This window comes from Artemia sp. Qi Xiang Cuo, chromosome 6, assembly GCF_049724085.1.
Source record: "Artemia sp. Qi Xiang Cuo chromosome 6, ASM4972408v1, whole genome shotgun sequence".
In the NCBI taxonomy this organism is placed as follows: Eukaryota; Metazoa; Arthropoda; class Branchiopoda; order Anostraca; family Artemiidae; genus Artemia; species Artemia sp. Qi Xiang Cuo.
In genome coordinates, this window is record NC_142799.1 from 57,245,375 (window position 1) to 57,273,222 (window position 27,848).

At 36.1% G+C, this 27,848-nt stretch overlaps 1 protein-coding gene across 3 annotated transcripts in view; it reads left to right on the top strand.

Moving 5' to 3' along the window:
• Positions 1 to 752: 752 nt before the first annotated feature.
• Pgant5 (polypeptide N-acetylgalactosaminyltransferase 5) overlaps positions 753 to 27,848 on the top strand; it is a 53,364-nt gene continuing 26,268 nt past the window's right edge. Inside the window, exons 1-4 of one of the 3 annotated variants that reach the window (XM_089090880.1) lie at positions 753 to 771; positions 11,969 to 12,418; positions 17,804 to 17,970; positions 25,494 to 25,701. In XM_089090880.1, coding sequence (XP_088947006.1) covers positions 770 to 771; positions 11,969 to 12,418; positions 17,804 to 17,970; positions 25,494 to 25,701 — 827 coding nt within the window. In that variant the 5' untranslated portion in view covers positions 753 to 769. Of the gene's footprint in view, positions 895 to 11,968; positions 12,419 to 17,803; positions 17,971 to 25,493; positions 25,702 to 27,848 lie in introns of all 3 variants that reach the window. The other 2 variants (XM_089090881.1, XM_089090882.1) reach the window with 2 other exon arrangements.

The window sequence follows — 27,848 nt, forward strand, 5'->3', positions numbered from 1 at the left end:
AGGCGAGAGAATTACTCCTGAAAAGGTTTAAGGGCTAATTGGTCAAAACTCTGCCTTTTTTACGGCTAAATTTTGGAAATCGCCTGAAATAGTGATTCAAGTGATTTCTTGAATCACTATTTCATAATAAGACATAGAGCTGACAAAATTAAAACTATATAATAGGAAATAAAAGCAGTAATACAAGGTTACGGTCTTAAGATGACACAAGAACAGTTGACAGTACAACACGTGCTTTCACCATGCAGTAATTTCAAGAATAGAGCTAACAGATTTTATTCTAAGTATGCATTAACCCCGTTAGCCATGGAAGGCACTAAATTTGGATTTTTTACTCTGATATTCTGAGATCAGAAATTCTCAATCTTACCTTTATCTATGGACTAAAAGGAAAAAATAAGTTACTTCTCACGGCTAACGGAATTAATAAAATAGAAAAATGACAGTTTTTCGCTATATTCTAGAGATAATGATGTGTTAAAAACATCTGCTATGCCTTAAAAAATTTATATTATAAAGTAATATTGAACCAAATCGTTACTTCGGCATAATTTAACATTTTCCCCCATTATAAGTAAGATGGCATTAGAATTTCTTCAAAAAATTTTAATTTTCCATAAGGCTGGCTCAATATCAAGGAATTTTGTCTATGATCCCGACGCATACACTGCTGTCTATAGCTTTATAGATGCCGATGGAAGATCAATGGAACTGAATATGATTGGATAGATTTTTGTATAGTTGGAAGTCTTGCCTAATGCTATGAGAAATGTACTTACTTTTATTAAAGTCGTCCTAGTAGGTTTATACTTAATGCTAGCTTAACTTCGAAATATTTGAGATAACCATAAAAGTTACATCATTATAGCTTCTTCGAAAGAAGATTATAATCAGGTAGGAACCAAAATCTAAATTCTAGGCCCTTGGCTAGTTGGATCAAATAGGCTAGTAAAACTTTAACGATAGTCTCGGCCTGGGTCAGGGGTGTAATTTGCTTTGGGGCAGGGGAGGCAACTGACCCTTCCAGACCTTGGTGTGCCTCCCAGACCCCAGTTTGCCCCTCCCCCAGCTGAAATTTACTTTCTTCAACAATCTTGTCAAAACTCAGATAAGCCTAGCCTGTATAATTCACAGAAATCGGTCAGTTTTCTTTAGTATATCTTTACCTTTATAGTATAAGCCTATGTGGCTCATTTTTCAGTTTTTACTGTCATTTTCACTTGATTTGGGAAAACTGGCTCCCTCTTTGCCCCCCCCCCCCCAGAATTTTGAAAAAATTATGCCACTTCCTAAACCTAGCTAGGAAAAAATTAAGTAAAGTCTTAAATAGGCTATTTCAATTAATTTGCCAGCTAAATGATGAGTAGCCTAGCCTAAATTTCTATGTGGCATGGTAAATTTTTTGTTATTCATATTATTGACTTACAAATAAAATAAACATAACACTTGATGCCTTTTTTTTATGCTCTTTCAAATATAATAATCATTTTGTTGGAAATGAATTTTACCCCCACCTTTATATATGCCAATTCAGGGTATATATTTGCACATTAGGGGGATGGGGGTAAATTTTATTTCTGATATAAATGAGAGGTAAGCTTATACTTTCCCCCACCCTGCTAATGTACAAATATATATCCTGAATAGGTATATATAGGGTTGGGGGTATAAAATTCATTTCTGACAAAAATGATTATTAGGCTATATTTAGAAAGAGCAGGCTGTAAAAAAAGGCATCAATTGGTATGTTTTCTTTATTTGTAAGTCAATAATATGAATAATGAGAAATTTACTGGTGGCACTATAATTTAGCTAGGATGAAAGTGAAAATATCATTTGATGCCTTTTTTATGCACTTTCATAATGCAGTAATTGCTTCTGTTGCAAATTGCATCTTGAGCCCTTAAAGGGGCCCCAAAGGTATTTCATTTTTGTAAACAAACAAAGATGTTATAACCTAACCATCAAAATACTTGATTTTCAATTCAAACCATTTTCCATAATGTTTCAAGTTTTTCAAATGTTGTTGACAAAAATAGAACTGAATTCTGTGATTCAAAACTTTGCTGTTGACAATTCAGAGCAGGCCTATATTCCAATTCAGGGTATATATTTCCACATTAGGGGGGTGGGAGGGGGGTAAAGTTCATGGTAAATTTCCAATGGGCCATATAATTTAGCTGGAATGAAAGTGAAAACATCATTTGATGCTTTTCTTATGCTCTTTCATAATTCATATAAAATACATTCAGGACTGGTTTAAGGGCTCAAGATGCAATTTGCAACAGAAGCAATTATTGTATTATGAAAGAGTATAAAAAAAGGCATCAATGATGTTTTCACTTTCATCCTAGCTAAATTATAGTGCCCCCTAGAAATTTACCAAAAGATGAACATAGGCCAGTAAATCTGTAGCTATCAACCAGATGAAAGTGAATACATCACTTTATGCCTTTTTTATGCTTTTTCAGAACATTGTGTAAGTCTGGAATTGGGCTATTAAGAAGGAAACATGTTAAGATAATACTCCGTTGGCTTACTTCATAATATAGGCTATAGAATAATTGTAGTTAGCACTTTCAACTACAGCATCACTATATTTTACCCCAAACCCCCCTAATATGCAAATATAGACCCTAAATTATATATTTTCCTATGAATTTTGCCATGCATCACTCTTGTTTCAACCTCTGCATCCATAACTTGAAACCATGACAAAATAAAAAAATAATCACATGGGAAATAGGCTATATATAATTTGGGCTGTACTGTATATGGGCACAGTTGAGGGCAAAGTAAAGTGGAGCTGTAGTTTAAATGTGTAAACTACAATTATTCTGCATATTGTGAAGTAAGAGTTGCTTTCTCAACATGTTTCCTTCTCAACAGCCCCAATTCCAGACTTATACCTTTATTTGCACTTTGGAGTGAAATAAGGCCCAATGTTGGATATGTTTGGCTCTATTGTTTAGATGACAATTAAAACACTTTACACAAAATATAAAAAAGAGGGTGGTGACTGTGTTTATAGCCCAGTGACACACCTTCTGACTAAGAGAGTGCTAGGATAGATGCAATTGCAGCCCACTTGGTGACAGTGGCCACAGATTGGTATGATCAAGGGGACCATTCTTCTGTAGTTTAGAATAGACACTGCCACACACCATCAGTTTCAGGTAGAGTATGTGAGTTGCTTGGGCATGACAAGCAGCATCAGCACCCTAGCCCAACTTTTTTATGTATGCATACACATTAATCATTATTTATGGGACACAGATGATGGGTAGCTCCAGTTGTATCTTGAAGGTTTTGCTTCCCATTCTTTGTTAAGTCTTATTGGCTGATGGTGAAGACACTGTCTTCTCACTTAAACAGTTCCAATCATTGGTGACCCTTTAGCTAAATTTTTTTGTCTAATTCTACAGTTAACTCTGGACTTGTAAAGCTTCTTAGAGTAACCTCATGTTTGTCTTATGTTGGGCACCTAAGTAAAGAGCTTGTTTTGGTGCTTGTTGACAAATTTATATGTGAGTAGCATATCAGTGCACTTGCATCAGAAGGCCAAAGATGGGAGTTTTAGGGTAGATAGCCTTTCACTATATGGTTTTTTGCCAAGTCCAGAGGTCCAGAGATGCACATGGTGGCCCTCTTTTGCACACCTATCAGCAGCATATTACTGTTGTAAAAAAGATCAGCAAGGCAGGTTCCAAAGTCAGGAACTGGTCTCAAAATTGCTTTGTATAACTTCAAGAAGATTCCATGTGATTGGCTGACAAGTGTTCTCTTAATAAGTCCAAGGCTAGAATTTGCTTTGGAAACAGTTTGTGCAGAGTTTTTGTGGAACTTTAGAAGGTTATCTATAGTGACTCCCAGGTCTTTACCCCTGATGTGAATTGGGAGAGGAATGGGGGATGATGTCTGTTTATGAGTCATAGTATATTAGTGCAGATGATTATTGTGAATAAAATGAATACTGACTCATTTTTATATATTAAAAGAGAGAAGCCACCTGTCTGCCCTTGATGAGGCCCTAAAAGTTAGAACAGTCCATAGAAGTTTAAAAGTACCCAAAAGTTTAAAAACATGTTTATAAAAGAATCTGACAGAGTGAGTAAAAATTACCATTTGGTGCTGATTTCTTTAAAATTTATTTGAGCTCTTAAAATGATACCCTTTTTTTTGATAATATATACAAGATTCCATAACTGAGGTAGGAACAAGGTAGACTGGTACAGATCTAATATAGTGGCTCTCCAGAAAGAAGCATGCTAGCAGGGATGGATTGCAACCCATTAGCACCCAGGGCAAGAATTACATTTGCCCCCCCCCCTAATCATCAAACACATTATAAATATTAAATTATGAGTATTTTACTTCTATAAAGAATATATTTATTTGATTATTTTACTATTATTAATATAGTTTTTTAATATAAATCCTAATATCTACCACAAGGTTTAAGAAAAACTCAAGATTCTATGTACTTTCTTACTTTAACTTACTTTGGTCTTCCCATGCCTCTCAAAGATAGGTCTGATGCTTTTTGTTATTGTTTCAGAAATCATCCAGGTTTTAAGGGGATTAATCTATTGCCCAACCCTCCTCCTTTACCTGGCTTGAGACAGGACCCAACATAAAAACATTTTATTGATGAAACAGTATAAATTATAATCAATCTCATCCTGTTTACTAAAACTTAACTTTGCATGCTTTTCTTGAAGCAAATGTCTTTATAATATATTCATATGAAGCTTCTAAGTCCTACCTTGTTTGATATGGATTATGCTCAAGTTTGTTAAATGCTGCTGGTCCATCCAGTCTCTAAGATAGGCTTTAATTAACTTTAATTTGCTAAAGCTTCTTTCATTACATACAACTGATTACATACATAGTTAAATACAGCTTCAAGGCAATTGCTATGTTTGGATAAGCATCTTGTAGATTTTGTTTGTATATAGCAGACAAAAAACTATGCAGTGTTAATAACAGTGGTTAATGCAGTTAATAACAACTTCAACCAAATGTTTTGTAGTATATAAGCTATGGAAGTTTTTTTTTCATTTTTAACCTCCATTTTTTCCATCTCCCAAGTGTGTGCAAAAAAAAACCATTTGTTGAGTAAATAATTTCAAAATTCTCATAAAATAATCACAATGAGCATAATTCCTACAATATTTAACTGTAACATGGCAATACTGTGTTTTTTTATGTCCCACTGAATTGTGCTTGAAACTGTGAAATTTTAAATATTTTTCACTCCTTCAGTAACTAAGAAACATGGTCTTGACTATAAATCCATTAGCAAACATAAATAAATGCAAAACAAATATTAAAAGTTTGAACACAATGTGAAAATACAAAAAAGAAGATTTTGTACCTAAGAACATTAACATTTTTCAAGAGCTTGGTTAGCATTTCCTTTTATATGTAGCATACTATATTTTTTTTTTTTTAATTTGGAGTCTTTTGGGAAAAGAAAATATCAAGAAGAAAAGAAATAAAAAAAAATAATTATTTGCTTTTCTAGCTTTTTTTTAAATGCCATTACATTGAAACCTCACATTTTGCAGAAATATTTGCAAAAGTTGGAACTTTTTGCTATAGTAATGTCAATATTGGAAGCAATTATATTAATATTGAAGTTGACAAATGAAAAACAAATGATAGATGTGGTGTACTAGATATAAAAGTCCCAGATATGAATGCTTTACAATACCACACACATGTATTACTTTTGGGATTTAAAGCTCAAAATGTCACTCTCTGCTGGTGTCATCATGAAATTGTAATCACCTTTCTAAGATTCTCAGATCAGGCCACCTCCTTCACTTCTTGGAGGAGTCTGAAACGAACGCACATAACTTTTTCCTATAGACATTTCTAAGGAAGGTGACCTTCCCCTGTCATTCCACCTGCCCCCTTTTCTACCATTATTGTTCTCAGAACAAAGCTGACCTGCTGTCTACTCCTAAAAGCCAACGTGTACCAGAGCAGGAACATTGGGATTCAAACTTGATGATTGCTAATTCTATGTTCATTTCTATGATTTTGTTTGCATTTTGGACAATTTGTCTCCAGCAAAGTCCCATGATAACCCTTCATAAAGCATAGCAAAGTTTGTTTTTATCTTTTTGGAACTACTATATTTACTTTTTGTAGCATATATACTTCTGTAAGCATTGCAGACAAAAGACATATGCAGGCTCCCTCAGCATTCTCTACTCATAATTCCAGATCCATTGCCAGGGGTGCAGGGGATAATGCTCTAGGGTACTTGCTTGCAGCACAACCAAGCATTTTCTGCCTCACCTGGCATTTGAAATTCAGTTCTTTTGGGCAATTTGTTTAACTATGAGCTTACCAGACTCACAGAAGCTGAGCTTGCAGAATCACACCACTGACCCCCACCCAAGCCTAAGGATTGGTGACATATTGATCTAGGCTGATTAGGTATCTTCAAATTTGGGCACTAGGGAGAGTACAGGAGGTCAATGTTTGGTTATTATTGATGCCTCTGGGTTTTGAAAACATAGTTCCAATGATTTGAATAGGATTTTAAGTCAAACTATGATTTTTCTTTGAAAAGGAAATCAATTTTCTACAAAATACCAATAAACTTATTAGGATTCTGTAAAGAAATGAAACATAAGACATTTTTCCTGGGCTTATTTGTGCTGTAACTTAAATTTGCTTATGAAAGTTTTGCTTTAATAATAATAATAATAATATAATGCAAAAAAAATAGGCCACAGGCCCTCTACAAAAATCTTTTAAATTGAAACAAATTGTAGGCACTTTCACCATAGTATTTGTCCAGTTCCTGCTTGAACGATTTTAATGAGTTGGCATTGATGACTTCAGAGGGGAGCTTGTTTCAGTGTTGTGTTACTTGGTTCTTGAACGCCCAATGGCCAATGCCCTTTTGGAACCTCTCCTCTTGAAGCTTGAGGTTGTGACCACAAAGGTTCGTGTGGCTGAAGCTGAGAACATCAGTAGCCTGGATGTTTTCGTAGGCGTTGTGTACTTCAATGAGTTCTCCTTGGTGCAGTTGATAAGCTAGTGAAGGAAGTTTGAGCTTGCAGAGCCTATCTTTGTAAGGCACGTTTCTCAGTTGGACAGAACTTTGTTATTTGTCTTTGAACTTTTTGAGAGCTTTGATGTCTTTGTTGTAAAAGGGACGTGTAGTGCAATGACCATATTCAAGGATTGGCTGTACTAAAGCTTTGTAGAGCAGGGAAAGAGTCTTACCATTTCCAAAAGTGAAGTTGTGCCTTAAAACTCTTGTAATACAATTTGCTTTCCCAATAATGCTGTTGTAGTGGGCCTGGAAGTCAAGGTTGCTGTCAATTACAACTCCCAAGTCCCGCTCCTCCTGCCATAATGTGATCGGTAATTCTCCTTGGCTATACTCATAGTGGATAGTAGGTTTCTCTATCGTTAGCTTGTGACTTTTGTCAATATTGATTTCCATCAGCCAGTTGGACATCCAACTATTGAGCTTGTCAAGGTCCTCTTGCAGAGATTGTGCATCGGCAGCTATTTTGAAAACCCAAGAAAAGTGTCTTGACCCTCACACCTTTGCTAAATCCAAATTTATAGGGCTCTAGAGAATTTTTTTCTTTTATAAGAGCCTTCTGGAGTTGGCTTTGGTTTCCTTGGGCTTTTATCTTAGTGGCATAGCTAGGATTTTTTTTTTTTGAGGGAGAGGAGAGGGTAAGGAACCTGCTAACTCTTTGAAACAACCTTTTTGTTGCTATTATTGAGCAAATTTTCAGGGCAAAACTGTAGTTTAGTGGCTTTTTGCTAGTTTAGAAAGTTATTGAGCAAGGTGAATAAACATTCAGGGGTGGATCTACAACCCAATTTAGGGCATAGGAAGGCTTTTTAATCATGTCCATTTTCAAACATCATGTGGTGGGAGCATAATGTGTAGAAAGTGTGCCACTTGTTGTGCAAGGATGTATGCAGTGGTACTAGGGTGCAATTCATGGTGCAAAGGAGTTGCAGTGTGATTGAAGATGCAATTAATTACTATAACAAATTATCAATGCACATTAGAAAATTATTGTGTTAAGTAATTCAAATGTTGCTATAGATAGGAACAAATTCATTATATTTTCACATGCCAATGTTTTCATTTACAATATTAATAAACGTGGAGTATTAAAACACGTAGCAAATCAAACAATCAGAAAAAGGACAAAGAGTTAAAATGTAGAAAATTACAAAAATTATTAACATGGGTTATAGTGTGCAATAAAAACATACACACATACACAATGCATGATCGCCAATTCCTAGCCTCCTATTGAATATTTTGTTGCAAAAAGATATCTATTTTAAACTTTATATCTATCAAAATATATAAAGGTATTTATATCCTGAGTGATTTAAGGTAAGGTAGGAACAGTTTTATTATTATTTTTTTTAACCAAATAATTACCTGCAATATATTACATTTATTTTATTACTTGAAGCTATCCCCCCCCCCCCTCTTTATTTGTTCACAGATACAAGACTTATCATGCTTGCACAGGACCATTCTGATTGGAGATGAATAGTCATGTGTTTACACTGGACCACCAGCAGGAGCATTAAGTCAAGGGCAAGACTTATGATGACTTCTCAAAATTATGTCCAGCAAATTTTATACCCCACCCCATGACACTGAATGATATTAGTTTGACTAGTTATTCATACATAACTATTAATTATTGATAAGGTATTTAAACAAGATTAGAAGTAAAATTACTTCTAAAAAATTTCCATTATTGCAAATAAGATTATTCTTGCAAAATTAAAATCGATTCTTAAACCAAAGGAGTCAAGTACAATCAAATAAATTCATTGCTCTTGAATCCAGCACTAGTGTGCCACAAAATCCAAAATATATTAATTGTAAGAATTTAAATGATGGTACCAAGAGCCAAGGATGGGGCAATATCAACATAAAATGACTTGAACCGTCCTCCTTACCTTCCTCAACATTTTCAAACCTTATCTAACTCCATCTCATCTAATTTAATAATTAAACAGCCAGTACCAGTTAATAGTAATAAGAAGCCATGATTACACATAAAAAATTGAGTCTTAAACCAGCTGAAAAATGTTTAAAGTTTAGTATTATGACAAGCCATTGGCTTCTCCTTTATTGAATAAAATAAAATAAATAGATTTAAAATAAAAGAAAACTTATTGAATATGTAGACATAAAACCAAACCACTGGCGCTCTAAATCAAGATACAAACTTATAACAATTTGGCAATTCTTTCATATGTTGATTTTCCATATGAAACTTTGGCTCCTTCCTCATTGACATTGCAGGCCTACTTCAGCATAAGACATAAGCTCTGGTGTGATTCTCATCATACCTAAAATTTTTACCTGATCCCAAGGTTTATCTTTAGAAATCTCAGACTCAGAGGCCTAGATTGCTACAAGATATTGGGGGTAGTTGGTCCTCCCTGACCCTATTTTTCACCTTTCCCCATACTTTAATTTTATCTCCAGCTGTTACAAGTCCAGATTTGTTTAGAGGCTATGCAAGTTTTTGGTGCAAAAATAGGTTTGAAAATTTATGTTAGACTAAGATTAGGAATAAATGGGGGTGAAAAGGTGATGCTGGGTAACAAGAAGATCAATTTAGTGGACAGCTTCACATTCCTAGGTAGTATTATTAGTAAAGATGGTGGGTGCAGTGAAGATCTTAAAAGTGGAATAGCCAAGGCTCAGGGTGTTTTATCATAGTTGAAAAGTTTGGAAGAATAGGAAGAGAAGTCTGCAGACTAAGATTAGAATATGAGAAGCTACAGGGATGACAGTAGTCAACTTTGCTTCTGAAGTGTGGGCACTCCGAAAAACGGAGGAGGATTTGCTAGAAGTTTTCCAGAGAAATTGCCTTCCAATTATTTTGGGTAGCTGGCTGACTGACCATATCTCATACAGTAAGCTGTATGAAAAATGTGGTTCAATCCTGCAAAACGTTGAAATGGCTAGGACATTTTCTGTGGATGAGAGATGACAGATTGCCAAAGATTGTCCTTGTTAACCAAACAAAAAGCTGGTCATCCCAGAATGGGGTGGGAGGATGTTGTAAGAAATGATTTAAGGGAAATGGGTACTTCCTGGAAGGGTGTAAAAGAGAGGCCTTGAATAGATTGGGATGGAGGACGAGCGTGCGTTGCTGTGTTGGCCTCAGGTGGCTTGGTACAGCAGGGAGTTGTTAGTACCATAGTAAAAGCTGTTACAAGCACTAATCATTTTCTATGATCATACCCTTAAAATTTGAACACTTTTATGTCTAATTTTGCTATATGCCTTGTTATCATTAGAATATAAGTTGTCTATTGCTCAATTTGGTTCAATTTTTCTCTCTCTTTGACTTTTTCTAGTTCCTCCACTTCAGGCTGCTTAATGAGAAACGACGTCTCCCCCCCCACCCCCAGAATTATATTTTTAATAAGCATAGGAAATATAGTTATAATAGGTAATAAGAAATAGAGTTGTTTAAATTGTCACAAACTGTATTGCAGCTGTATCCTCAGAAATTTTGAATATTGACCTCAAAACGCCTTCTCACTTATTTTAACACGAATTAGAAATCATTTTTGACATATACTGATATGTTTTTTTGCTTCCAGACTTCTGTATTACAATATTAATTAAAGTTACAATCTCATAAATTTTTTCATACAAACTTGGAGGAAATTATAAGTTAATTGTGAGATATATAGTCTGCACAGTCTTTTGCTCTAAGCTGCTCATATTGTAATTTGGGCCTTATATTTGTAACTTGCAAAAAAAATTAAGTACTAGCTTTTTGAAAATAAAAGTTATTCACGAAATTTACTTCAGGACTGTCATATTGTAGATTTAGCTTCAGGTTGTAAGCTTCAAAAGCCGCAAGTTAATTTTTTCTATGGAAATTACCAATCATGATTGTAGCAATAGCTGAATCTTGTAAACAACAAATCTTAGTGTGAAAATACCAACAAATAGCACAAAAGGCAACTATTCAAGTTCAAGGTAATATTTGGTCTAATTTATTGTTAAAAACAGAATTTTGAAAAGAACCCTAACTTGATTTAAGTATTTAAAGTGAATTTAAGTGTAAAACGAAGTTGAATCTGTAGGGATTTCAGTTTTTATTGAGGTGACATTTATAATTAGATCAAACGGAACAGAGGGGGTATTGGCCTTTTTTATGAAGGAGATACAAACGGGAATTTAGTTGGGGGAGGGGGCAAGCTCATAAAAAAATCACCGAAATCTTGTGATTTCTGGCCTCCCCTGCGCATGTTTTGGCAAGCAGAGATCGTATAGATAAAGTGTAATAAATCTGACGATTGACCTTAGCTTAAAGGACCAAAACCAATTGAAGCAGTCTGGTATCCCTTCAACACCCACGTGTTCTTAAGCACCTCTGTAGCCCTATATGAAATCAGATTGAAAGTTCATCAACATTTTAGTTAGAACAGTCAGAAGATAACAAATCTGCCTCTAGGGAAGGATATAAAACAGTCTTCATAGATGAATAAAAAAGTGGACATCTAAACCATGCTGAGATCAGAGTTGTACAAAGATTTTCATCTGTATCATAGAATGCTCCAAAATCATAGAAAGGCCTCTGGGGCTGTATTCTCTCTAACTGTCCCTTTTCAAAGTTAATTTGAATTTTCAGAAAAAAATTGTTTTAGTAAAAAGTTTTTTTACCATAATGCTTAAAGAAGGGTTTTTGTGCTCTCTGATTATAAAGAAAAGGCAAACTGTGCCACATAAGATATCCAAGATCTAAACATCTCAACGAATTTCACACATTCTACTTATGTCACACCTTTGTACAATCAAAATCACGCAAGGATTTTCAGTCTAAAAGGTACCTAAGCAGGGTTCTTCAGCCCGCATACCCCCAACCCCTTAACAATTGGCTAAACAAAATCTGAATTTAAGCTAACAATTTTTTTTTAGGATCAACATGTTAAGAGGAAAAATTCGAATGCAAACTTGCCGGATCATTGCAGTGACTTCTCTGGTATGGATCCTTGTTGACTTGTTAGTGATAATGTACTATTCAGGGTCTGTTGGCATAGGAGAATCTTCAAGTGCTGCTGAACCCTTAGTGCAAGAACACAAACCCCAAAGAGAAATTCTTCACAAGTCAAATGAAGTGATTGAAATGGACAGTGAATTTAATAATAAATTTGATGTTACCTATCCACCTCGTTTATTAAAAAGTTGGAAACCTGCGCCAATAATGCCTGAATTAGATGGACAGCCTGGAGAAATGGGGAAGGCTGTTTCAATTCCTTCAGAACAGGAAATTTATATGAAAGAAAAATTTAAGTTGAACCAGTTCAATATTCTTGCATCAGATATGATGTCATTAAATAGGTCACTTCCTGACGTGAGACTTGAAGGGTTGGTTTTAATCTTTTTTATTACATTGCTCTTTATTTTTTATTATTTGCTGGTGCACTGACAGGATCATGCCTTTAGTGCAACATGGTGTTTTCTGGAGTTTGGGGCAAGTCAAATTTAGAAGTATGCACTGAGCCTGCTGGTGTTGGCTCGGTTTAAATTTACTTTGATATTCTTTTCATTAAGTCCGTGCCCAGGTGTGAGGGGGAGGAGAATCCCAGGAATGAATCCCAAACCCTAAATGTGTAAAAAATAGCCTACATACAAATACCCACTTTGTGGTTGTGGAATGGCTTCGGGAGATCTAAAATTGACCTGTGGCATAGTCTAGCCCCTCTCCCATGCTGTTGTGCTTTTGGTATTGTAGAAGAGGCATGGGTATATTTAATATGTTCCCACTTAAAAGTGGTAGTATGCATGGCACTGGGTACTGAACGCCATTTTATTTGGGAGGGAGTGAGGCAATTGTCCCTCTGGACTTCTAAAAATACTCTGTTTGTATTTTCATTGAAGAAAATAGAACTTGACTTTTTTTTACTTAAAGCTCTTGCTCGGCAGCGTCACCAGCGTAGAGGGAACCAGACGTAGGCACTGTTAGTTGTCTCCAGAGTGGCCTGTTTTAGGGGAGGCTAGGAGCTTCGCTGGGGTCAATGCCCCATGCTGTGAGTTGATTGCGGATGATATCCACCCATCTCTTACGTGGTCTACCTTTGGGGTGTTTCCTGCCGTTTGCAGTTGGATCGAAGTCGAATATAAGTTGGGCAGCTGTTTCAGTGGATAAGCGAAGTAAATGACCATACCAACGCAGCGAGTGGGACTCAAGCTGCTCGGACAGGGGTGGTAACTTAAAGGACCGGAGGATATCCATGTTCCATACCTGTCGAGCCACCTAACGTGTTCAATTTCGCGGAGGTGTTTTATCTGGACAGCATATACCTTCATTATCTCCGACTGAGTCTAGAGCAAATCTCTGACGAGTACAACACAACACTTGCTTACAAGGCAGAGTAGATACTTGCTTTCTTGAGACCGCTGATCTGGGGTTTGTGGAATATTGCTCTCAGCAGGCGGCCGAAAACGACGTTCGCCTTTGTCACCCTTGCTGTTCTGCATCTAGATTTCCGTTTGAGCAGACAATTGAACCAAGGTAGGTGAACTGCTTGACTATTTCAACATCTTGGCCACATACTTTTATGGTTGTCAGGGGGCTGTATGGTGTCTTATCCACAGGCAATATTTTGATCTTGGTCCAGTTTACATTTAAACCAAGTTTTTCTGCAGCAGATGCTAATGTTTCCAGGGCAGTTTTGATGTCAGTGAGATTTTCGCATACCAATGCAACATCGTCAGTAAAGTCAACACCTGACAGAATTCCTCCAGCAAAACCGATGCCAAACGGATGCGCCAGCAGTGTTTTGTTGAGAATATGGTCCATGACACAGCTGAAGAGTTCGGGAGCAGCAGCGCAGCCTTGCTGAACACTGTTTCTAATTTGAAAATGTGAAGGGAGCTGCCCATTTACAATGACGCACTTTCAGTTCATTGTATAGTTCTTTGAACAGATTGACAATATTCTTAGGTACACCAGCAGATTGAAGGATCAGCCACAGTGACTGTCTGTCGATGGTGTTGAAAGCAGATCGAAAATCCACGAAGGCAATGTATGCCTTCCTTTTATATTCTAGAGTTTTCTCTAGCAGCTGTCCAATTGTATGGATTTGCTGAGTAGTGGACTTACCCGGCATGAACCCAGCTTGCTGGTGGCGACGAAGGGGATGGAGGTACTTTGTTGCCCGCTTGAGGAGCAGCATGGCGAAGAGTTTGCCGGGTACCGAGAGCAGAGTTATTCCACGATAGTTATTACATTCTGCTTTACTTCCTTTCCTCTTGTAGACTGGCACAAATAAGCCTGTCTTCCAGTCTGATGGCATCATTTCAGAGCGCCACACAGTATTAAACAGCACTTGTAGCCAGAGGGTCATGGATGGATCGCCATTTTTAAGCAGTTCTGATGTCAGGCCACATACTCCTGGTGCTTTGTTGTTCTTCAGCTTTCGTGCTTCAGCTTTAATTTCTTCTGCTGTAAATTCAGTGCCATCGGGGGGCAGGTGTAGCATTGTAAGCAGCATCAGTAATCTGGTCGTCAATTTAGTCAAGTGGGTCTGAGTTTAGTAGCTTCTTGAAGTGGTGTTCCCACTGGCGGAGGCACTGTGATTGGTCGTAAATATTCTTGCCACTGGCGTTATGAAGATACGATGTAGTTTGAGTGTATTGACCTGAGAGCTCACGGAGAATCTTATATGTGGCTCCAATGTCCTTTTTTTGGTGGCCTCTTAGAGCTTGGATGTGTTTGCAATGTTAAGATTGTGGGCGAGACAGCAGTTCAGCATTCTCTCTTCATTATCGTTTAGGCTATCTACTGTTATGGGTCCAACAGCAAAATCCCACAGGCCGGACTCATTTGAAATGCTAGCATTCATATCTCCTAGAAGGACGAGGTAGTCGTGGGGAGGTACTGACGAGAGCTCAGACCTTAAAAGGCTATAAAAGTCACCCTTATCTTCTTCCTCGGCTTCATTTGGGGGGGGGGGGTAACAGGTGAATATGGTTATTTTTCCATGTTTACCATTGAGCATTGCTCTTAGAGTTCTGGTTGCTACTGTTGCAAATGACAAGAGGGCCTTGCGTGCGGTACTGTTCAGCACTAGGACAACGCCTCCTTGTTTCTGTTGACCACCAGACCAGAGCAGTGTGTGCTCTCCACCAATGTATTCCTCACTATCACCAGATAGATAGATGTGTTTCAGTGATTCCAGCAATTGTAGCTTTATATTTCTTTAATTATTTGGCTAATAGAAGCTTTGAACTGGGTTGGTTCAGTCTCAGAACATTCCAGGTGGCCACATTGGTGCCGCCTTAGTCAACAATATAGGGCGAGAAGGGATTCGCGATGATATATCCAAGGCTGAATTTCTGGTTCCATTCGTAGCAATAGAAGTTTCAGGAGGAGAACTGCCAACCCAACTGTCCATAGGTGCATTTGGTTCTCCGGTGGCTAGCCAGATATCCAGAGGCACATGGAGGTCGTTCTTCATGCGCCAATTTGCATGGGAACCAACACCGGACGAGCAAATTGCACCCCTCCTAGATCTTGAAAAATACTTTTTTTGTGTCTGTTAAGAAATTAAAATACCCCCCCCCCCCTCATCGTCCATACATTTTCGTGATATTGGCGTCGTTGGTAGTACTGTTTAGTTTATTGAGAGTTGTATTGTAAATTTTAGAGGGAATGTCCATAGGAGAATATAAATAGCTCTACATTCTCCCCAACTTCTAATTTTTCAGTATTGTCCAACCTCAGGGGCGTCATTTCACGAAAATGTAGGGGGATCAGTTCTTTTTTGTCGATTTTCTTCAATGAAAATATCAAAAAGGGTATTTTTCAATGAACATATCAAAAATGGTGTTTTTCAGTAAAATACCGAAAGTGGTGATTTCCGAAATCTAGAAGGGGGTAATTATCCCCCCTCCCCTAGCTGAAGTTCCTGCAACCTCTCATAGAGCTTTTTATGAATTGGTCTTTATTGCTTCCAACAGATTAGGTCTATAATATGCTATTTGATTTGCCATCTACTTCCGCACACGTTACTTATGATTCATGAACTTAATCGATTTTGGCTACCCGCATTACTCTTTGTAGTCGTGAATGACTATTCAATGTATAATTTAAGTGGTTTTGTGTGATCTTGATACTTTTTTAGGTTTTCGAATCAATATTTACAGTCTTGATAGACTTGACTTTTTGGGTGGTGTAGTTAGAAGGTGAAGTTTTACTTAACTTCATCTAAGCTTCCTGCTCTTTGGTCAAGACACTTTAAGCTTAATTGATTTCATACTCCTGAAAAATAAATGTATATTCATTTCCGGGCTTGTTAGACATTATTCTGTATTTTGCTGTAATATTAAATTAAAAATAAATTAGCCTCTAAGTCGCATACGCTACATGGGAATGCAAACTTGACTCGGATCACTTTTGAAATATTCAATTTTAACTGCCCACGAAAGATTAATTTGTGGCGTCACTTTATTATGTGAGACCACAGTTCATATAAATATCCAGTATGATCATTCTCTATCTCACCCATTATAAAAACCCGGACCGGGGTGCGAGTGCTCCGGAGAACGTTTTTGCAGATATAAACATAGGCGAAGTCAGATTAGCGGGCATTCAGGTTATTATGTTTAAGATTTTTTCCATCAAAGTGCATTGAAACAATCGGAAACAGACTAACCCGCATTCCCGCTAATGCAGAAATAAGTGGGAGGAGCTTTTTGTTCGCACCGAGAACGAAGACCAGAAATGATCTGCGATAAGCTTACTGGTATATTCTGTCTACTGTGTGTGAGACATACACTATTGTTTTATTCGGTGGCGTCAATATAGATCGTATCCAGGAAAGGGTCTGACCTCCCCCCGATTTTTTTTGTCCGGCTCGTAAAAAAACAACAAAAATGCATATAAACAAATTTTTGATGCGCTAAACATTATTACCCCTCCCCCCCCTCCGAACAAAAATCCTGGATACGCCCTTGGCACTCAATTCAAGATCTGTTTTACTTGGGGGGTGGGATGTTGCAAAATGTATTTTCAATATGTGGGTGGTGGGCAAATTTATCAGTTCAGTCCAATCAGAGTGGCGTAAACTTTGTCGTTCACCAATCAGAGTAGCATAAACTTTGTGATTGATCAATCAGAATATAGATTCAAGACATACTATTTGAATTTAAAAAGGTAGAAGCTGGGGACTGTAGTTTTATCTATGAATGCTTAGTCTGACTCAAGATAAAAGGACATATAATTAAATGACAATATATTGGTACAGATCATCATTAATATAGGCTCTTCACAGCAGTTCTCACCATTTCCATTTTCCGCTTCTGTAGTACAAGTTTGATTTATAATCAAGGAAAAGACATCATTTATAAAAATTGACTTTTTAATCGAAAGTTTTGAGTCTCTTGGGCGTCAATGGGGGGGGGATTGCTCCTGTTTATTTTTTTCATCTCTCCCTAGATTAAAAACACCTTTTTTGATACTTTCATTGGAAAAAAAACATACAAAAATACCCTGCTTCTAGATTTGGGAATTTCATTATGCGCCCTTGTCGCTACATTTTCATGAATTGACACCTCTGGTAACTATGGTATTTTTATCGTTTATTGTTTCAAGAAATCCACCCTTTTTATATCAATTTTGATTATACTTTTAGGATACCACCTTTGGTCAGCTACTAAGTGTTTTTCCCAATAATTATTTTACAACTATCTAATCATTATCATTAAGGGGCAAATATAAATTTAATTTATTAGTTGCTCTTATTTTAGATGTAAGCATAAAAAACATCCAGCTAAGCTACCAACCACAAGTGTTGTAATTGTTTTTCATAATGAGGCATGGACAACTTTATTAAGAACTGTATGGAGTATCATCAACAGATCACCAAGAGCACTTGTTGAAGAAATCATTTTGGTTGATGATGCAAGTGAAAGAGGTGAGACTCCCTGGAAGCTATCCATTTAATTCCCTCAACTTGCCCCGCCCTCACAGAACTAATTGCAATTAAATGCATTAAATTATTAAATAAGCGTAATTTATTGTGCTATACCGACCGCAGTTTGAACATAAAAATAAATTTTTCACAAACCCTGGAACATTTAAAACTAACCAAAAATATAGTTAGCTTATACTGATAGACAAATATACAAAAATGTTTCTATCAAACAGTTCGCGGAAACGAACTGTAAGTAAGGAGCGACACGGCTCAATAGTAACCGAAAATCTAAAACTCGGAATTTTGATATTAATAGACATACCAAAAGATTTGGCTTATTATGCTGATTCCAAGTATATAAGATTCATTAAGTTTAGTGTGACCCTTCAAAAGCACCGAGCCTGAGAAAATTTGCTTGATTTTCGAAAAAAAGGGGGAAACGCCCTTGACTCAAAAGTAAAGGAATCCTAATGAAAATTGCACCATAAAATTCAACGTATCCAAGAACCCTATTGTAGAAGTTTCAAACTCCCATCTGCAAAAATGTGGAATTTCGTATTTTTTGCCAGAAGAAAAACCATGGATGCGTTTTTTTTTATCGGTTCGGTGATCGCACCGAAACTATTTTTTTTTGGGGGGGGGGGAGGAGGGGATTTCCACCGTGGGGAGGGAATTTTCCGGAGGACGAACTCTCCAGGGGGAATTTTACACTCGGGGATTTGCCAGAAGTCCTGTACGAAATTATATTTATTTGTCTTACTTTCTCATTGCCAACTCAACTTTACATGTGAAGATGTTAAGGGGAATCGTCCACGGAAAATTTTTACCGGGTTGAAATTGTCTAGAGTATCCTTCAGTGGGGGGGGGGAAGGATTTTCTACGAGAATAATTCAACAAGGGGGAGTTTTCCACGGGAGAAATTCTTCAGAGGGAACTTTTTGTTGGAGCAACTTTCTACTAGAGGGCGGGGGAGGTGCTATTTGCGGGAAAACTTCCACAGAGGAGGGGATTTCCCGCATGATTTTAAAAACATTCAGAAATTAAAGTATTTTTCAAATGAAAGTGAGCTAAGATAGAATTGGGGTTGTTTAATGTCGAAAGAACTTTCCATGTAGGAATTTCCCGTGGGGGAAGGAATTTTCCATGGAGGGGGAGCCGGATTTCCCGGCATTTTTAAAAAACGATCCGAAATTAAAAAAAACAAACAGGTTTTTTTGAACTGAGGAGCAATATCAAAACTTGAAACGAACAGAAATTATTACGTATATGAAATAGATTACCCCTCCTCAAGACCTCGCTCTGTACGCTAAAATTTGACTTTGTGTTCGAATCCTTTAAGAACGAATCCTGAAACACAAGGGTCGTTTAATTACAATAAATAAGCTTTTTTTAAATTTTTTTTATAAAAACTATCGTAAAGAACGAGGTCTTGAGGAGGGGTAACTTTTTTCATATACGTAATAATTTTTGTTCTTTTTAAGTTTTGATATTGCTTCTTACTTTCAGTTGAAAAAACTTGTTTTTTACTTTATTCAATTTGTAAAAGGACGAATTACAGCTTATTGAGCTCTGAAGCAGAATAAGCAAATAATTAATTGCAATACCCCTAAGCCTTTTTGGAGACTCAGCGTCAAATATGTCCCCATTTCCCAAAAACAAACCATATGTGTAAACAAAGGGCAACTTGTATTACTTAACGTCCTTGCCCCAGGAGAAGCGGGGATCAAGTCGTCCAATAATTGGGACTTGGAGCTGCTAAAGGCTATCTGAAGGTATTTATGGTATTTTCAGAGTAAGATGGTATTAGATATCCATATTTATGAACCTAATTTTTTAGCTTTTGGGTGAAAATTTTCTCTCTATGGGGCCATAAAGAAGTGATCCTACTTTCAAATATAATTTCATAGTTTCAAACCAGTAAAAAACTTGTATGAGTTTAAATCTTAATCAATGTTAAATTGTAAAATATAGTATAAATAAAAATTTCAGAAACAAATTTATATTGTTATTTTAAGTCTTTAGCATACTTTTTGCTCTCGAATTATTCAGTCCAGCATTTCAGTATGCGTAGGTATACAATACAAAGCTACAACCCGACATCACACTACCTGTAAATATGAGGATCCCAACATATTTACTAGTGATCCTAAGAAAACTATATGCTGGGAAACACATTTCACTACTTACAGTTTCCCTCTGTATGGAAACCCAAAACACACTTATTGAGCAATGAACGTTTACGATCCCTGTGTAAATTTTGTTGCTATTGATTTTTGGCTATTCTACGGTTTAATGTTTCAACGTAAAGCTACAATTTTGATTTGTTGTTTCCCTCTATATAGAGGCCTAAGCCACCTCCAGTGAGCAATTGAAGTACAAAATACATCAACATAAAAGTGCCCCCTAGACCCATTTTAGGTCCAGGGGGCATCATAATTAAACCCGTAATTTTCTAAGGTTTTCCTTTTGGCTTTTGGAAAATTATGAAGCTTCTGGCCATTGACGCATTTTTGTCAGCGTTGCAACATTGAAAATAAATCGGTAAAACTAGTTAGTTAACCCTTTTGTTGCTCCAGACGTATATATTCCCTAAAATAATTGATGCCCCATACGCTCAGAGCGAGTATTTTCACGGCTTGTTTTTATATAATTTGCTGCTCAACACGACTATTTGCGCCTTGTATTATTTACATTTAAATCTAACATCATTTTTAGTTTGTGAAAGCTTAAATATAACAATCTGTTGATTTCCAAAGCCAACTACGTCTTCTTAAGCTCTTTGGTGCCATGTGTTTTTAGGTGATTTTTCATCCATCTTACCTTATTGTAAATTTAGCGCCCACTACTATCAGGAACTGCGTAACTGAATATTGTGGTCTTTTCATTGAGAATTGAATTCCTGGTTCTTTGATTATTTTTTAGGCACATATAGTTGTGCAAGTTACCACTTAACCAATCAAACAGTCAGATTACATGTTCACTGTCCTTGGTACTTTACAGTTTAAGGTTTATGTGCAAGTTTATGGTTTTATACGGTTTTAATATCTCAACCCAAGATGACAATTTGGCTATCAATCAGTACTTGAGATTTAGATTTATCTATCTAAATCTCTATATATATAATTAGAATTTTCAAATTTGCTTTGACGGTAACTTGGCATTTTCCTAAATTAGTAAGCTGTTTTTCTATGCTAGCTTGACAAAAATAACCTGTTTAAGTGGTGACTTGGCTTTTGCTTTCTAGCAAATTTGTTGAGGAAATGCCAAATGTGTTTTATTCTGGATTATGTAGTCAGATTTATTTATTTTATTAAAAATCAAAGGAATTAAACAGAACTAAATTTTTTCCTTAAAAAGTAAAGAGCGAATATAAAATTTAAAATTAGATTTTATTAAATAAACCTAAAACGAGCAGAAATACTATCAATGCAACATCTTTAAATTTTGTGTTTTTTTTTTTTTGAAATATCCGTCGGAAAGGTTTCAGGTATATATAAGAATAAGAAAATTCTTCTATTTTTAAAGCGAGTTTAGATCATTCTCTTGAAAGAAGTCTTTGCAATATCTTAATTCTGGATTGGTAAATGGATGGATCTAGAACTAATGAATTCAATTGTATTAGTATCTTTTAGTCTCGTACAGCAGTAGGCTTGTCGCAAAATCGCATGCTTCACAAGGAGCATAAAAGACTTTCTACTTCTTTTCTAAGGCTGCCTAAAAAGGGAGTCCGAGGACCAAATTCAAGGGGGTCCGAAATTCAAATTAAGTGATTCTATCTGCTTGTAGGTGTGTTTTTTGCGCTTATGGCTCTTTATTGGGTCCATGATTTTTTTTTCTTTTTTTTAGAAAGACCATAATTTTGACTGTATTTGGGATCACCTTGCCACAAATCAGAGTACATATATGACAATTGCTTCAAGTTCAAGCACGAGGAAATTTCCCTACCCACTGGGATATATTTACCCAGTTAATGTCAAAACTCTATAAATATCCAGATTCTTAACATAGGGTTTCCCTATTGACTGCTATCGTCGAAATACAAGTTTAGAATTTCATAGGAATCATTTCTACGCTTCCAAAAATGCTTTTGCCTAAAATTTTCAGTCGAGTATGGCTTGAACATGTTTTACGAACATACCTATTTAAGGAAACTAATTTAGTCGATTTCTAGCTACCCCAAAAAAAGAGCAGATAGCAAAAAAAAACAAGAAGGTGAAAAATGCGAAGAGCAGTGAAAAATGTCCTGTCGGCGAGGCATCGTCCATATAGGCTAATGTTTAGTTTTATTTTGATAAGTAGTCTAATTTTCTTTGATTGAATTAAAGTTCTCATGCTAATGAATTAAATAGAAATATGACAAAATTGGCTGGTTAAAGTAGCCATTTTTGCAACTATAACTTGTTATTTTTATCTACCAAGGAAATCAGCTTGTCCATCAAAGCATAACAGAACTGCATGAGTTTCTGCACCATTGCGCCTGTGTTCCATTTATCAGCCTAATGTCAAAAAATCCGCCTTGCTTTTTCTCAGTAATCATTTCCTAGTCAAGCATCTGTCTCTCACTACATTGCAAGATCATTTACACTGTTCTTTTAAATATTAACTGTTTCTATGTGAACACAAAAAAAGTGAAAGCCTTTCGGTTGTCCACGACGAGAATAGACATGAGCATTTTTTGAAGGTTAAAAATTCGCTAAAATTTCCAACTTTTTGTAATGCTACTACTAACAACAACCTACTGAAGCACCGAGCCCCCACGAGGCCAACACAGCTACGGAAGCTCCTCCTCCATTCTTATCTGTTCAAAGCCTACCTCTTGGTACCCTCACAAGAAGTTCCAATTTTTCTTAAAGCTTTCCTTACGACATCCTCCCATTCCATTCGTGGACGGCCTGTCTTGTTTGGCCCTAGAACGTGTCCTAGCTATTTCAATCTTTCTCTTACTATAGCCCTAGAAAGCGGGACTGGACAAAATTTTTCGTACAGCTTACTGATTAAATATGGTGAGTCAGATGGGTACCCAAAATTCAGTAAGTTTTTCAGAATTTGTAATTTTTGTAATACTGGGTAAAAAATACAGTACTGTTCTGGTAAGAATTTTTTCCTTACCTTCTCTGTTATTAGAAATGGTGTCAGGTTTTAAAGCCCCCCCCCCACCCCACCCTGGGAAACGTGAAAATTATAACCGTTGAATTCGTTTGGTTTTACATTTATTATTTCAGAGAACTTACACTATCGTCTAAAATAATAACTGTACGCCACTGAACATAAAAAAGGGAAAGTTTTAATTTGTCTTCCCCTTTTTCTCTTTTTATTTACAGGATTTTTTTATGCTTCCGATATTTTTGTCAGTGGTGCTAATTGGGTGGGGGCATGGGCGAATATCCAGCATTTTATTGGGGGAGGGGGGGTAAGAGGGGTTCACATACGGATAGTCAAGGGGCATGGGATATATAATATTTTTTCTCCACATTAGGGGGGGGGAGACTGCGAATAATAAGAAACTGAAGATAATTTTTATTTTTAGCCTAAACTATCTAGATTTGAAATATCTTCAGCGAGGCTCAAATAAATTTTCGGAGGGCCTGATATCCATGGATGGATCTTTGGTGAAACCCAAGGTGATCATGGGTGGACCATGATCCCATACGTTGATAAAGACTACTTTCTCGAATAATTTGGAATGTTGTTCAAGAGTTAGCTGATTTTGTGATAAAATATAAATAGGATATATTTTGAAAACACATCAGAGAAAACCGTCTTTTTAATTAGCAAAATGTTTTTCTTAGCTCGTTTGCGGAAATAACCCATTTCAATTATGACTTGGCTTTTACTTTCTAGCAAACTTGTTGGTGAAATGCCAAATGTATGTTATTCTGAATTATAAAGTCTGATTTACTGGTTTTATTAAACCAGTTGAATTAAACAAGCCAAGTTCTTTCAAAAAAAGTATTGAGTGGATTTAAAGCTTGAAAATGGCAGAAATTGTCTTAAATCAATTGTGAACCCAAAACTCCAAAAATTGCAATGAACAGAAATACCAAATCTAAACAAATATCAATTTCCACAAACAATTGTGGTGTTGTAGCCAAGGGTGTATCCAGAATTTTTGTTCGAGGGGGGGCTATTTTTTGGGGGGCGTTTTACACTATAAAAGTGGATCAAAACTTGGTTTGTGTGCATTTTTGTTACGTTTTTACGAGTTGGACACAGATTTTGGGGGTGGGATTCAAACCCGGTAACCCCGCTCCTGGATACGACCTTGGTTGTTGCCCTTCAAACTCTACATAGCTAGTGTGGTATTTGCGCCTTACAGAATACTAAATAAATAGATTATATTTTTTTGGGCTATTGATTTCCTATACATTTGAAGGAAATCGATTTAAAAAGAGGGAAACGTTGATAAAAGCTATTGGACATTATACTAGCAAAGTTGATTATTGCAATAATAATGAAAAAAAATGAATTCTTAGAATTTTCAACAGTATTTATTCAACAATATTATGATAAAAAGAAAACTGTTAGACATATATTCATTATATTGCATATGACGCTCTAGGCATTTTGGGGTTGAAAATTAACTTACCTTAAATATTTGAAATCAAGCATGAAAAGTGATTTTGTGTGTGTGTATATATTGGTATCCAAATTACGTATTGTAAAATTTAAATTTTTATTCAAGGGAGAAAAAAGGCAGAAAAATCACTGTTTCTATCTTACTTACCTTTCATCATGCTGATTGATGATTCTACCAGTTCTGAGAAACAAATATGTTTCAATTTGTGTTGTACACGCATAAGCCCTCCACTGTGTAATCTTTCATCGTTGTGTCCAAAGAGGGAGGTTTCAGTTACTAAAGGCTATATAATATTTCATCTATAGTTCTGAGTATTCTTTCCTACTTAGAAGAGATCTCTCCCTCCCCCAGAAAAAGGCACAGTTATTAGATTTTTTCCATTTTGTTTTAGTCTTTGTTCCTTATACCTTTATTTAGTGCCTTTTAAATGCACGCTCCTTTTTTATAGTTATTTAAGTAGGCTAAAAGAAAAATAATTAGCCCTTATTGGAAAAATGTTCTTTTGATTGACTCCTTTATCCTAGAAATGACTTAAATATTGTAAGTTTTAATTATTTTTGGCGGTATTCTTACTAATTTGTAAGGCACTTTATTGCGTCTTACAGTGTATTTTTTTTCAGACGAAGGTCTCAACAAATATACCTGTTATTAGAAGTGAATGGCAAGGGATTCTCCCCTAAGAGGGAGAACTCTAAATTGGGTATGGCATTAAAAATGATTTTTTAATTCGGTTGGGGGGTTGCTGAATCAGGTATTTTGTCATTAAGCATTTACTTCTATGATACACGTCTTCATATTACTTTTTACTTTTCTGGGTTTTGAACTGGATCCCCCTCCCCTGGTTAATACTCTGTACTGTATAGTAAATTCACCTCTTTTGAAAAAATCCTCGTTTTGAATAAAAATGCCTCGCCTGTACTGACAATTTTTTTTTTACATATTCTAGATTACCTGGGAAGCAAGCTTGAAGACTACGTTAAGGACTTGCCGGTCCCTGTTCATGTTCTCCGTACTGGTAAAAGATCGGGTTTGATTCGTGCTCGATTGCTTGGTGCCAAAACGGTAAAGGGATCGGTGATAACATTCCTTGATGCCCATTGTGAATGTACAGAAGGGTGGTTGGAACCTCTTCTGGCCAGAGTTGCTCAGAATCGGTGCGTTCTTCTTATTATTGTTTCTCATTAAATTGTTCATTTGCTTATATTAAACGAACAATAATTGTATACATATACATATATTTGTTTATTGATCTATAAATTCTTTCTCAAAAATGGTACTATAATTTTTTTTGAAAATTGGTATACTATCCTTCTCGGTGAAAAAAAAAAATAAATAAAAACGATATACTGTAGATAGGTCGCGACTTTGAGAAAATCGATTTATGGCCTTAGTCTTGGAAAAACAAATTTTCTACATGAATGACGTCACAAATACCCTGACGTCCAATACCCTAATGGGTTTAATTTTTGCAGAGAATAAAATAAATTACTATTAAAGTGGTTTTGGGAAAGAGATTAAAAATAATCTTTTTCTTTTCACCAATCAAAGCTCAGTTCCCTTTTATTTTATTTTTGTTTTTTTTTTTTTATTTTGTCAGTTGATCTAGATGATATTTGATGAGGTCCGCTTATTTTATTTATGTGAACATATAATAAGTATTATTTTAGAGTGTATACTATATTTTTTTCAATTGATAAACAGGTATTACCAGGACTGGCTATTATTTTAGTATATGTTGCTTAAACCTAACTAAGATATAAAAGTTCATTAGTTCAACTTTTCTTCCCTATTCTCTTTTTTTCTCTGGGACATTCTGACTCGTATTTGCTTGCCTCATTTATTACAAACCTATAACCAAGATATGGGGGGGAGAGAGGTTAGGATAGTATAGCCCCCTCATTCCTTGATTGGCCTAAAGTGCCCTAAAAAAACATTGGTATAAAAATTCACCTTTTCGCGTTTGTCCCTCTATTTAAAAAAAGTATCGGAAACCCCTCCCCCCTCCCTCTCTCCTCCCAGTGTTTTATATTCGCGCGCCTTTGTTTATGTATATATGCAATATATTCGTGGTTTTTTCAATCCGAAGAAAGGCTATGTCTGTGGCTGAATTCCTTTTTACACTATTTTCAATGATTCTTTCTCTTATTCTTTTTTGGATTATCTCTAACGTACAGTAATGCACCTGAATATATATATTGTTGAATTCTCCGTCTCTTTTCACATTTCTTTCTGTTCGTAAACGTGATTGGGACCCATGCTCTTACATGACTTTTTCACATTATTACAACTAGATTTACTGACAAGAGTCTTCAAGGTCATATTAAAAAAAAAGTCTTAAATATAAAACAAATGATGACAAAATACTTTTGTCATTTCGGGATACTATGCGGCTATCTTAGAAACATAAAAACAGGAGATGGTTGATTTATTTTTGAAGGGTTCATATTTCGGAAGGATCAAAAATTTAAAAATCCATCAATCTTTTAAAAATTAATTTTATTAAGTTAGAAATATATTTATTTACGGAGAGCGCATAACGCCATTAAATAAAAAATTTCTGTAGAAGGCAGTGGTAAAAGTTATTTTCTTTTAAAGTGTGGACTTGGTAGATAGGGGCAGCGCTGTAGATCGAAGGGGGGGGGGTGAATGGCTGACCCAGGTGGAGCCTCTGAGGGGTTGGCAAACTGTGTTTTTTTCGCCAATGCTATGATCTACCTATGTTCTGGTAATGATGGGAGGGAGGGGGGAACCAACATGGTTCCCGGGCGCTGAAAACTCTAGATACGCCTCTGTGTAGGGACTGTGCTTGGAATCTTTGAGTTATTTTTGGGGGTTTCCAATTGCTTCAAATGGCTCACTGACCTGACTATTTGAACTACCTATACCTATCTATTTGAACTACCTAACTACTCTATGTCTATCTACCTTAGTTCTGCCCTAAGATGCGATGATAGACTATCTATCAACAAGTAAAATGACATCAATTTATACAATTCTGAAAAAGTTAAACCAGCTTTGCCTGTCACAGAGACTACCGGTATTGGCTTTACTCTAATTAGCTATGGCTCTCAAGTTTTTCATCACTTACACCAAGTTGATTTTATGCTTGAATAGGTTTATTTCATGTCGTAAAAAGGACCCGTTTTTTTCAAGTACTTACGTTCCATTTGCGTTTACAATTCATAAAATTTAAAACAAGGAAAAGAAAACAAGCTAGAATTAATTTTGTGCTACAGGCCCATTCACTATAAGATTGTACTAATACCAAGATTAAGCTAGTGCTAATTTCTGCCAATCAGAA